Raw genomic sequence first — 12,133 nt, 5'->3', positions numbered from 1 at the left:
CACCCTCTGCAGTTCTTTCCGGTCGGAGACAGAGCTGTAGCCACACCATACATGTGATACAGTTGGTAAGGATATTCTCGATGGTGCAGCGGTAGAAGTTCACCAGAATCTGAGGAGACAGATGGACCTTCTTTAGTCTCCTAAGGAAGAAGAGACACTGGTGAGCCTTCTTGACCAATGTTGAGGTATTGTGGGTCCAAGAGAGTTCATCAGAGATGTTGACCCCCAGAAACCTGAAGCTGGAAACGCGTTCCACCTCCGTCCTATTAATATGGATAGGTGTGTGCGTGCCCACGTTCCGTTCCGTTGTGTACTACACGTCAGCCCATTGCAGTTAGGAGTGATCTATCTTGCTCCCTATAGGATCTTTCCTACACATCAGTCCATTGGATTTTGCAGGAGTGGTCTATCTTGCTCCGCTCTAGGTTCTTTGATCACAATTCACTCTCAAGATAACCAAATTCATTATTTTTTTTGCACAATCATGTCATAAGAACATCTAACTCATCTATATTTTGTGTTATTGTCTATTTTAAAAAAATTGGCTATTTAAAACATTATTTTTAGCCTTTTAAGAATGGGATAGATGTTTAGATCTAGTAATTGAATTTTGATGAATTTAATTGATTTGATGACACTGATTGAATATGATTTTTTTGTTGGGTATTTACTATTTGTTTTAACGTTACAATAATATTAAAGTTCTGATCTTGAGAATATCACATTTTTGCATTTCAAGGCAGTCTGGGTGTTTATTACTATTTCCATCACAGCGGTCAATTTTGTAATTATCTACAATTAGGTAACTAACTAATTATATGCTTTAATTTCAGGTCATCCAAGTGAGATGTGTCATATTTGTTTCAGAATGCTTTAATCTATAATTGAAAATTTCATTCAGATCTCTTATTTTTTAAGAAAATTATGGGCTTTTATGTCAATTGACTGTCCTCGATCACAGCTTTTGTGTTAAGTTAATGGAAAAGTAATAGGGAACTAGATGCTAATTTCCGAGTATGAAAATGACCATAACTTTTTTAATACAAGATATGAAAGTGAATTAGGTATTAAATTATAATTATTTTTATGCTTTATCTGATGGGATAAATTACAGGCTTGATTTTTAAAATCTCAACATTTTGTAACATTCCTACAGTGTACCTTCTTCCCGATGGCTGGGGTGAAATGTGTATTGTTAGCACCTGTCTGTCTTTACACAAAACACTCTTGTGCCCCCCCCCCCCCCCCCCGGGGTGATATCCCTTCCCTTGTTTGAGGGGTGTCCTCCCCCCCCCCCCCCCCCCCCCCGCAGGACTCTGCCCCTCATTGTCCAGCAGCGGAAGAACGCGATGTATCTCTTGTCCCCTTTCCCTCAGTGGCGGCACAATGGAGATGTTGGTGCGTGGGGACGCGTTGAATGTACTTCCGTTATTGCGTTCGTCAGAGAAGCTTCATTGGTCTGCGCAAGCGGTGGGAGGATGCTCGCTCGCTAGACTCAATATATGTGGACCAGGGAGCTCAGTCACAAAGAGCAGTCGGAGGAAATTGACAGCAACAAAAACTTCCCAGCTCTGAGTTGTGAGGAGGGACACACACGATTACTCTACAAGACATCACTCCTTTATCCGGGCGTGTTGGCTACTTGATCTTCCACCGAGTCGATTTCACAGTGGAGAGGACTGATGCGTTTCCATAGTATGTCGACCAACTTGCTGTTAGTCCCGATACCGGAATCCGGCGATGATATCAGCAACAGGGACACCAAGATCGCCGTTTTGGGATCAAGCACAGTTGGGAAAACAGGTAAGAGCACATTGCAACAGGGAAGAAATATATCGAGGAGTGGATTTGTAAGAATCCATTAACAGTTTGTCTTTTGCAAGGTCTGCATTATCAAAAGTCGAGCATTTTATTGTCATCTGTATCGTCAAAGGAACAATGAAATTCTTACTTGCAGCAGCATAACAGGCCTGTTACCCAACTCACATCAGTCTGAAGAAGGGTCCCGACCCGAAACGTCGTCTCCCATTCCTTCTCTCCAGAGATGCTGTCCAAAGATCTTATTGCGGATCCGCTATAAGATCTTTGATGCTGCGTGTCCCGTTGAGTTCATCCAGCAATTTGTGTCTACACATAGATCATTTTAATCAACAAAACACTCAATAAACTCGAAACCCCGACACTAGTGCAAAAACGGAGTCGAGGTCCTTAGTGCAAAAAGTCCTAAAGGAGGAAAAAATAATTTATATCAGAATTATCACCAAGGATATTGAATTTCTCTGCTTTAATTCAGCTGTGCAAGTTCACCAGATGGTCTCAAGGCAAACATTTTTTGTTCCGGTATAACTTGTTACTATTGAAGCGATGTTCTCCAACTGCTAATTAACCCAGGGACAAATAACAATTGTGATTGGTATCGTGAGTGTTTACATTTAACATCAAAAAGACGCATAGTGCTGGACACACGCGCAAAGTACTCGGCATCCCTGGGAGAACATGGATAGGCGATATTTTGGGTTGGAACTCTTCTTCAGACTGCACCTACTTCAGTAGTTTGTGCTAATTCATTTTAAACTCCCATTCATTGGATTGGGAACCATTCCCTCTGAAATTCAGGATCAAGTCTAACCCAAGTATATGGTCAGGGATCTCCTCCAGCCTTTGTGTTGGAAAAAAATATTCCCTGCTTTATCTTCCCACTGCAGATTTCTTGGGAGAAAGAGAAGGGTAAATACTTGATGGAAACAAGGAACTCTGGATGCTGGTTTTGAAAAAGGGACACAAATAACTCAGCCGGTCTTAGAAACATAGAAAAATAGGTGCAGGAGTAGGCCATTCGGCCCTTTGAGCCAGCACTGCCATTCAATATGAGCATGGCTGATCATCTAAACTCAGCACCCCATTCCTGCTCTTTCTTTGTATCCCTTGATCCCTTTAGCCCTAAGAGTTAAATCTAACTCTCTCTTGAGAACATGGATATGTGACGTTTAACGTTGGGACCTGCTTTCAGTAAATAATTGCTGTCAGTCTGAAGAAGGATTCCGACCTAAATGTTGCCTGTTCCTTTTCTCCAGAGATGCTGCAATGACCCGCTGAGTTACTCCAGCATTTTGTGTCTATCTTCAGTCTAAAGAAGGTGGCTTGAAACATCACCTATCCATGTTCTCCAGAGATGCTGCCTGGCCTGCTGAGTTACTCCAGCACTTTGTGTCCTTTTTTTCCTTCTAATTGATGTTAATGTGACGAGTTGGGAGTTGGCACTGCCAAAATAAGAAGTTGCATTTATTACACATGCATTTTAAGTGTGTGAATCATGCCAAGGACCTCCACAGAAGATTATTGAACAAATGTTACCACTACACTATTTTAGTCACATAAACAGAGCAGTGTATTCACGTGATACCTTACCTCGGGATAGAAACACGGAGATATGGGAGCTGGAATAGCATAGGGCGACAGATAGCACAATGGGCTAAGAGTTCGGCTGGCGACCGGAAGGTAGCCGGTTCAAATCCCGCTTGGAGTGCATACTGTCGTTGTGTCCTTGGGCAAGACACTTCACCCACCTTTGCCTGTAATGGAATGTAATTACGGCGGCAGGCGCGGGCACACCGCGACGCCCTGTGTCTCCCTTTCAAGGGAGATGCTAAAAATGCATTTCGTTGTCTCTGTACTGTACACTGACAATGACAATAAATTGAATCATTTCATTTCATTTCATTTCATATTTAATCCTTCAAACCCTCCCCATCATTCATTAAGCCACGGCTGCTCCAATACCTCGATAACATAGAAGCCAGGAACAAAGTGCTGGAGTAACTCAGCAGGAGTTACCCCTGGAGAATGTGGATAGATCTTGATTAGTACAGGTATCAGAGGTTATGAGGAGAAGGCAGGTAAATGGGGTTAGGAGAGCGAGAGATAGATAGCCATGATTGAATGGCAGCGTTGACTTGATAGGCCAAATGGCCTAATTCTGACCTTATGATTGATGATGTTTCTGGTCAGGACACTTCTTCAGACCTCAATAACATATTACTGCACTCCCTGTATATAATCCCAACTGGAAAAGTCACCTACCCATGCTCTCCAGAGATGCTGCCTGACCCGCTGAATTACTTCAGCACTTTGTCTTTCTTTTGTCAACCTGCATCTGCGGTTTCTTGTGTCTCCTACCCGTAGATGCTTTTCTGTCCAGAGGTCTGATGAAATATCCTAAAAGTCCTCCTAAGTACCTCAAGACGTGGGCAACATAGTGGTGCTGTCTGTAGGGATTTTGTATGTTCTCCCCGTGATCGCATGGGGTTTCGCCAGGAGCTCCGGTTTCCTCCCACATTCCAAAGACGTACAGGTTTGTAGGTTAATTGTCTTCTGTAATTGTAAATTGTCCCTAGTGTGTCGGATAGTGTTAGTGTGCGGGGGTGATTGCTGGTGGGAACGGACTCAGTGGCCAAAAGGCCTGTTTCCACGTTGTATCTCTGAACTGAATGTAGTGCTATAGAATATGTTTCTAAACTTGCAGAAAGCCTAACAACCATTTACACAAGGCAAGAGTCCACAAACAGTAATGCGATTTGTAAACAAAAAATGCAGGAAACACTCAACTTGCGAGCAGCTACTGCAGAGAGAGAAACAAAGTTAACTTTACACATTTATTTTGGTTTAATCTAGAGATACAGCATGGAAACAGGTCCTTTGGCCCACCATGTCCATGCTAACCAGCGATCTCCCCGTACACTAGTTCAATCCTACACACTAAGGACAATTTACAATGTGACCATAACCAATTAACCTACAAACCTGTATGTCTTTGGAATGTTGGCAACCAGAGCACCCAGAGGGAAACTACGTGGTCACAGGGAGAATATACAAACTCCTTACCGACAGCACCTGTAGTCAGAATCAAACCCAGGTCTCTGGTGCTGTAAGGTAGCAACTCCACCGCTGCGCCACTGTGCTGGCCATCAGCTATTTTTTGTATGTTATAGGAGCAGCACTTGGCCATTCAGCCTACTTCGCCATTCAATCATGGCTGATCCATCATTCCCTCTCAACCCCATTTTCCTGCCTTCTCCCCATAATCCCTGATGCCTGTACTAATTAATATGTCAATCTCGCTTAAAAATATCCATTGACTTGGTTGGCCTCCACTGCCTTCTGTGGCAATGAATTCCACAGATTCACTACCTTCTGACTAAAGAGATTCCTCCTTATCTCCTTTTTTAAAGGTATATCCTTTTATTCTGAGGCTGTGACCTCTGGTCCTAGACTATCCTACTAGTGGAAACATCCTCTCCACATCCACTCCTGGCCTTTCACTATTCAGTAAGTTCCAACTAAACTCCAGCGAGTACAAGCCCAGAGCCGTCAAAAGTCCAGTGCCAATTGTTCTTGGGCTAACCCAATCCTAACCCAATCATCGCTTGCAATAGTGAAAAGATCCAGCAACAAAATTGTTTCTATAGCTTCAAGCCTTGATCAATCTTTCTGCTCTCCTTTAGGGCTGCTGTTGTTTGGAACATTAAATGTCAGATAACAAATGGAAAACAAAATAAGGAGAAAAGCTATTGCATTCATCTTTACTATTTCAATAAACTTAGACAGACACAATGGCATCAGTGCCCCACTGATCGTTACAATGAGCATTTCTAAAATGTCAATGAAAAATAACCGGGTTTGTACCTGCAAAGCCATATTGACATTTTTTATTTCTTCCAGCCTTGATCGTTCGATTCTTAACCAAGAGGTTTATTGGTGACTATGAACCAAATACAGGTGTGTTTTTGTTAAACCATGAGCCCAAATTTGAATGATAGTGAATCAATATTTTGGAAATGGAATAAATGATTTATAACAAGCCACTCCTTTTATCTTTTAGGAAATCTTTATTCAAGGCATGTTCTAATTGAGGGGGAACAACTTTCACTGCAAGTCCAAGACACGCCTTGTATCCAGGTATGTGCATATTACATTTTTGGCAAAGTAGGGTAAACATTTGCAGAATTCGGAGCAAAATATGTATTAATAGAACCTTATGAAATGGATTTGCTTTTCTGAGATTTTGCAGTATATTTGCACTAATGAAAGTACACACATTTTAAAAGATGAGGAGGAATTTCATTAGCCAGACGTTGGTGAATCTGTGGAATTCATTGCCACGGATGGCTGTGGAGACCAAGTCATTGGATATATTCAAAGTGGAGATTGGCAGGTCCTTGATTGGTAAGGGTGTCAAAGGTTATGGGGAAAAAGCAGAAGAATGTTGAGTGGGAAAGATAGATCAGCTATGATTGAATGGCGGAGTAGACACAATGGGCCGAATGGCCTAATTCTGCTCCTATGATGTTAGTTTAGCTTCAGATACAGCGTGGAAACAGGCCCTTCAGCCAACCGAGTCCACGCCGACCAGCGATCCCCATACACTAGCACTTTCCTGCAGACTAGGAATAAATTACAATAACCAAAACCAAATTGACCTACAAACCTGTATGTCTTTTGAGCGTGGGAGGAAACCTACGTGGTCATGGAGAGAACGTACAAACTCCATACAGGCTGTACCCATAGTCAGGATTGAACCCAGGTCTCTGGCAATTTGAACCAGCAATATCGCATGAGATGTCCTGTGGGGAGAAAAAAATTATTATCTGAGTTGTGCAATTTTATGATAAAAATACTTTGTTTTTAGGTACAAGGTGAATGTGCACATTTTCCTGACCTCGTCTCCAGGTGCAGTCACTGGGCAGAGGGCTTCATCCTGATGTATTCAATAACGGACTACAACAGCTACAAACTGATTCGGCCCTTGTATCAGCATATCCGCAAAATGCACCCCGATACCAAAGTCCCCGTGATCATCGTGGCCAACAAGAGTGACCTGTTGCATGCCAGGCAAGTCCAGACCAACGATGGCATCCAGCTAGCAAATGAACTTGGTACAACCTTCTTGGAGATCTCCACCAGAGAAAACTATGGGGATGTATACGACGTCTTTCAACACATTCACAGGGAGGTTAGCAAGCTACATATGAACAACAATGGAGAAAAACGAAGGGGATCAATTATACCCCGACCAAAGTCCCCAAACATGCAAGACTTAAAACGTCGCTTCAAGCAGGCCCTTTCATCCAAAGTGAAATCTAGTGCCACTTTGTGAAATTGAGTTTGAAATTATTTAATCCTGTAGATAAACAGAACTGATCTGTACCAGTAAATGATGCCTTGCACATTGAGCAAGATAACAAAAATGTCTTAATGAAGGACTGGGCGTATAGATTTGTGTATTACAGAGCAGGGTTGTAGGGCTATTTTCCAAAGCTCACATAATTCCCACTTGAGACAATCTAGATATTCGCTCTTTCTGAATGACTTTTGTTTAAGATGATTAAGATGCATTACTGTTGCTGTCAAGAACGGGCTTTATTTTTGATGACATATTTTTGGAAAAGTCTTATTGCATTATAGTGGTCTGTTTAATGTTGAAGCAAACGGTGACATGAAATGTAATAAGGCAGAGGTCGTCTTGGATGAAGATTAATAGCAGCTAAGAATGACAGAAAAGTGGAGTATAATTAAGGCTGGTTGTTGTTAAGGATTCAGAGACTTAGAAAGGCATGAAGAGGCAGCCTTGGCTGTCATTATGAATCAGATATTAGCCATGAGAATTGCAGAAATATTTTGGATTTGGTTTGGGCTAGTATTTTGTTGAGCTTATAGGGCTTGATATTACAAACAAAAGTCAAACCATTGCAGTCAATCATGCTTAATGAATTTGTAATCACACTATTGATTGCAACACAGTTGCCTGTGTACTGGAGAGAATACTTTTTAATGTATTTTGTACAAACCGTGATTACCTATTCTTGTGAACAAAAATGTGACTATTTCTACATTCAAATAATAATGTTTATATTGTTCCTCAGAATTATTCTTGTACTATTAATAAGTAAATTGCCAGTTCCATAATCCATAAGGGCTACTGTTTCTTTTTAATCTGAGGAGGATAAAGATATTTGATCTCATTGCAAAAGAGAAGCAAAATACATTGAATTTGGTGCATTTACAACATGGAAACAGCATGGAAACCGGGCCTTCAGCCCACCGTGCATGCTGGCTATCACATACCTATCCATACTAATTCCATTTTCAAGTAAACATAGAAACATAGAAACATAGAAATTAGGTGCAGGAGTAGGCCATTCGGCCCTTCGAGCCTGCACCGCCATTCAATATGATCATGGCTGATCATCCAACTCAGTATCCCGTACCTGCCTTCTCTCCATACCCCCTGATCCCCTTAGCCAGAAGGGCCACATCTAACTCCCTCTTAAATATAGCCAATGAACTGGCCTCAACTATCCTCTGTGGCAGAGAGTTCCAGAGATTCACCACTCTCTGCGTGAAAAAAGTTCTTCTCATCTCGGTTTTAAAGGATTTCCCCTTTATCCTTAAGCTGTGACCCCTTGTCCTGGACTTCCCTAACATCGGGAAAAATCTTCCTGCATCTAGCCTGTCCAACCCCTTAAGAATTTTGTAAGTTTCTATAAGTACTCGGCTTGTGTCTCCTATGCCTTTGCATTTCAAGAGCTCTGCTGAATACTTCTTAAATGTTATGAAAATACCTACCTCCACCATCCCTCGGGTGTGTAATGCAGATTTTAATTCAGTTTAACAGACACAAAATGCTGAGTAACTCAGTGGGTCAGGCAACATCTCTGGAGAAAAGGAACGGGTGATGTTTTTGATCGGAACCCTTCTTCAGACTGCAGTGGGCAGTTTTAGTTTAGTTCAATGGTGCTTTATTTGACATTATGCAGCTGCACAGTGAAATTCTTTTTGCATATATCACGCATTTCTGGCACCATTGTTCAAATTCCGGTCAGCACCTATGGCCATCTCTGTGTCCTGGCGTGCTTCCTGCAGCCAACCTTGTCGGCGCGGGAGGCATTACCCCTGGCCTCGCTGTTCACATCTGACATCTCCAGTTCCCTCCCTTCCAGGCCATTTGTTTAGTTTAGTTTATTTAGTTTGGATTAGTTTATTATCATGTGTACTGTGTAAAGTTTTTTGTTTGGTGTTATCCATTCAGCGGAAAGGAGTCTGATGAAGGGCTCCAACTCGAAACGTCACCTATTCTTTTTCTCCAAGATTCAAGATTTGAGATTCAAGAGAGTTTATTGTCATGTGTCCCAGATAGGACAATGAAATTCTTGCTTTGCTTCAGCACAACAGAATATAGTAGGCATAAATACTAACAGATCGGTGTGTCCATATACCATTATATGAATATATACACACATGAATAAATAAACAGATAAAGTGCAAATAAACAGATAATGGTCTATTAATGTTCAGAGTTTTGTTTCAGTTGAGTTTAATAGCCTGATGTCTGTGGGGAAGTAGCTATTCCTGAACCTGGTCGTTGCAGTCTTCAGGCTCCTGTACCTTCTACCTGAAGATAGCGGGGAGATGAGTGTGTGACCAGGATGGTGTGGGTCCTTGATGATGCTGCCAGCCTTTTTGAGGCAGCGACTGCGATAAATCCCCTCGATGATAGGGAGGTCAGAGCCGATGATGAACTGGGCTATGTTGCAGTCTTTTCCACTCCTGGGCGCTCAAGTTGCCAAACCAAGCCATGATGCAACCGGTCAGCATGCTCCAGAGATGCAGCTTGACCCGTTGTTACTCCAGCATTGTCTACCTTCAGTGGAAAGACTATACATGATTACAATCGAGCTGACCATCATGTACAGATACAGGATAAAAAGGATAACGTATAGTGCAAGGTAAATTCCAATTAAAGATAGTCCGAGGGTTTCCAATGAAGTAGATGGTAGCTCGGGACCACTAAAGAGGATGGTTCAGTTGCCTGATAACCGCTGGAAAGAAACTGACCCTGAATTCGAAGTGTGTGTTTTCACACTTCTGTACTTTTGTCTGATGGGAGAGGGGAGAAGCGGGAGTGGAGAGATTTCCCCTGCTATTTGTGTGAAAAGTTCTTCCTTGCATCCCTTTGAATTCACTATCTGTTACCTTAAATCGATGCCCTCTGATAATACACCGTTCTGTTATGTAATGCTTCATATTTTTGAGAATTGATTTTCTGTTCCTGTCGAAGCTCTCCATAATTTTGTACATCTCCACTGTAAAGAAAACAAACCAACCTCTGCAATCTGCCCTCATAGCTGAAGTGCTCCATCCTTGACAGTATCTTGGTGCATGGCCTCTGCACCCTCTCCAATGCAATCACATCCTTCCTATAGTACGGTAACTAGAAATGCACATAGTGTTCCAGTAATGGCACGGTGGTGCAGCGGTAGAGCTGCTGCCACACAGCACCAAAGAACAGGGTTAGATCCTGATTATGGGTGCTGTCTGTGCGGAGTTTGTACGTTCTGCCCATGACCGAGTGGGTTTTCCCCGGGTGCTCCTTCCACACTCCAAAGGCGTCCAGTTTTGTAGGCTAATTGGCTTTGGTTAAAAATTATAAATTGTCCCTAGTGTACAAAGATAGTGTTGGTGTACAGGGTGATCGGCGGTCGTCACCAACTCAGTGGGCCAAAGGGCCTGTTTCCATGCTGTATCTCTAAAGTCTATGCTCTAAAATGTATTTTATATAATTGTACCATTATCTATCTATCTGCTTTATGTCTATACCGTAGCTAAAGAAGGAAATAACCCAGATATCCTAGATAAAGAAGGCAAGTGTTGCAGAGTCGTGGATATAGCCCAGTCTATCACACAGACCAGACTTTCCACAATTGACTCAATTTACACTTTACGCTGTCAGGGAAAAGCAGCCAACATAGTCGACGACTTATCCCACCTCTGTCATTACTCTTCCCTGCTCCTGTGAGGCAGAAGGCAGGAAAATGCGCAGAGGGCACTGGTTTAAGATACATGGAAGCTGATTCAAAATAATTTATTAAATCGTCTTTCAAAGAGAGTGGTGGAAATCTGGAACACACTGCTTGAGGGGATGATGGAGTTAGGTATTTTCATAACATTTAAGAAGTATTCAGAAGAGCTCTTGAAATGCAATGGCATCAAAGTTGCAAGCTGAGTACTGGAAAATAGACCAGACTCAGGAACAGCTTCCTCCACGCTGTTCCCGGGCTTAGGAACGGTCCTTCCATAAGCTCGGGTACTGTCCAATTCACTGCTACCCCACTGCGAACATTGGACTTTGTATGTGGAACTGATGCGCGAGAATGCTGAAAATTATATTTTGCATTCATAAATTCCGCACTATATTCTGCATTCTACCCATTTGTTCTACCTGGTGTACTTTTGTTTGACCTGACCGTATTTATGTCCGGTATTATCCAATTGAAGAGCATGGAAAACAAAGCATTTCACACGTGACAATAAATGTTCAAAACATTCAGTGGTCAATACATGTTTTGCCAGACCAGAACACAAAGAAGTCAATATCTTGCTCAAAATGTGACTTGCAGTTAATGAAAATATCATTGATTCATGAGAATTGAGAATGTACAATCAGTGATTAACATTCAATTAAAGTTAATGTTTGGGCAATTATTAGCTTACTTTATTATTGTCACATATACGGAGGTACCTGTACAGTGAAAAGCTTTTACTTGTGTGATTTTTGGTCAAAGAAAAGATTATACATCAATGCAACCATGCCGTCCACAGCGCACAGATAAAGGGTACAACATTTAGTGCAAGATTTAACATTCTGATAAGTCTGATAAAGTCCGATTAGTTCAAAGGTCTCCAATGAGGTAAATAGGAGGTCAAGGCCACACTCTAGCTCATGAGAGAACGGTTCAGTTGTCTGATAACAGCTGGGTAGAAACTGTCCCTGAATCTGGAGGTGTGCATTTTCACACTTCTGTACCTCTTGCCTTATGGGAGAGGGGAACAGAGGGAGTGACCGGGATGAGACTGGTCCTTGATTATGCTTAGGATGTACATCTACCCGAGTTTGATGAAGCAAAAATAAATCCTGACAGATTAATTTTGATGCATGTGAAATTAGATGAACTCCATCTCTAGGTCACAACCAGTTCATTTATTTCCCTGATTGAAAGCAATTCTGTATTTTGTTACGTGATCAACCGATTAATTAAATTCAATGACTTTTATTTGCAAATGACATGTAAAAGTGGTT

General features: G+C 41.9%; 1 protein-coding gene across 1 annotated transcript; it reads left to right on the top strand.

Annotated features, from left to right (window-relative positions):
• The first annotated feature begins 1,471 nt into the window (after positions 1-1,471).
• On the top strand, positions 1,472-7,969 carry LOC129698066 (ras-like protein family member 11A). Its single transcript, XM_055636907.1, has 4 exons — positions 1,472-1,803; positions 5,719-5,775; positions 5,879-5,955; positions 6,686-7,969. Exons 1-4 carry the CDS (start codon positions 1,683-1,685, stop codon positions 7,151-7,153), a joined length of 723 nt encoding a protein of 240 aa, XP_055492882.1. The 5' UTR covers positions 1,472-1,682; the 3' UTR covers positions 7,154-7,969.
• Positions 7,970-12,133: the final 4,164 nt, after the last annotated feature.

This window comes from Leucoraja erinacea, chromosome 6, assembly GCF_028641065.1.
Source record: "Leucoraja erinacea ecotype New England chromosome 6, Leri_hhj_1, whole genome shotgun sequence".
Taxonomy (NCBI): domain Eukaryota; kingdom Metazoa; phylum Chordata; class Chondrichthyes; order Rajiformes; family Rajidae; genus Leucoraja; species Leucoraja erinaceus.
Note: the sequence above shows the minus strand (reverse complement) of the source record. Positions and strands in the feature narration are given on the sequence as shown.

Excerpts from the sequence above, each read along its gene's own strand:
- LOC129698066 (XM_055636907.1), top strand. The coding sequence starts at position 1,683 with ATGCGTTTCCATAGTATGTCGACCAACTTGCTGTTAGTCCCGATACCG. Across the intron at positions 1,804-5,718 it reads AAGCACAGTTGGGAAAACAG|CCTTGATCGTTCGATTCTTA; the intron begins GTAAGAGCACAT and ends TATTTCTTCCAG. Across the intron at positions 5,956-6,685 it reads AAGACACGCCTTGTATCCAG|GTACAAGGTGAATGTGCACA; the intron begins GTATGTGCATAT and ends CTTTGTTTTTAG.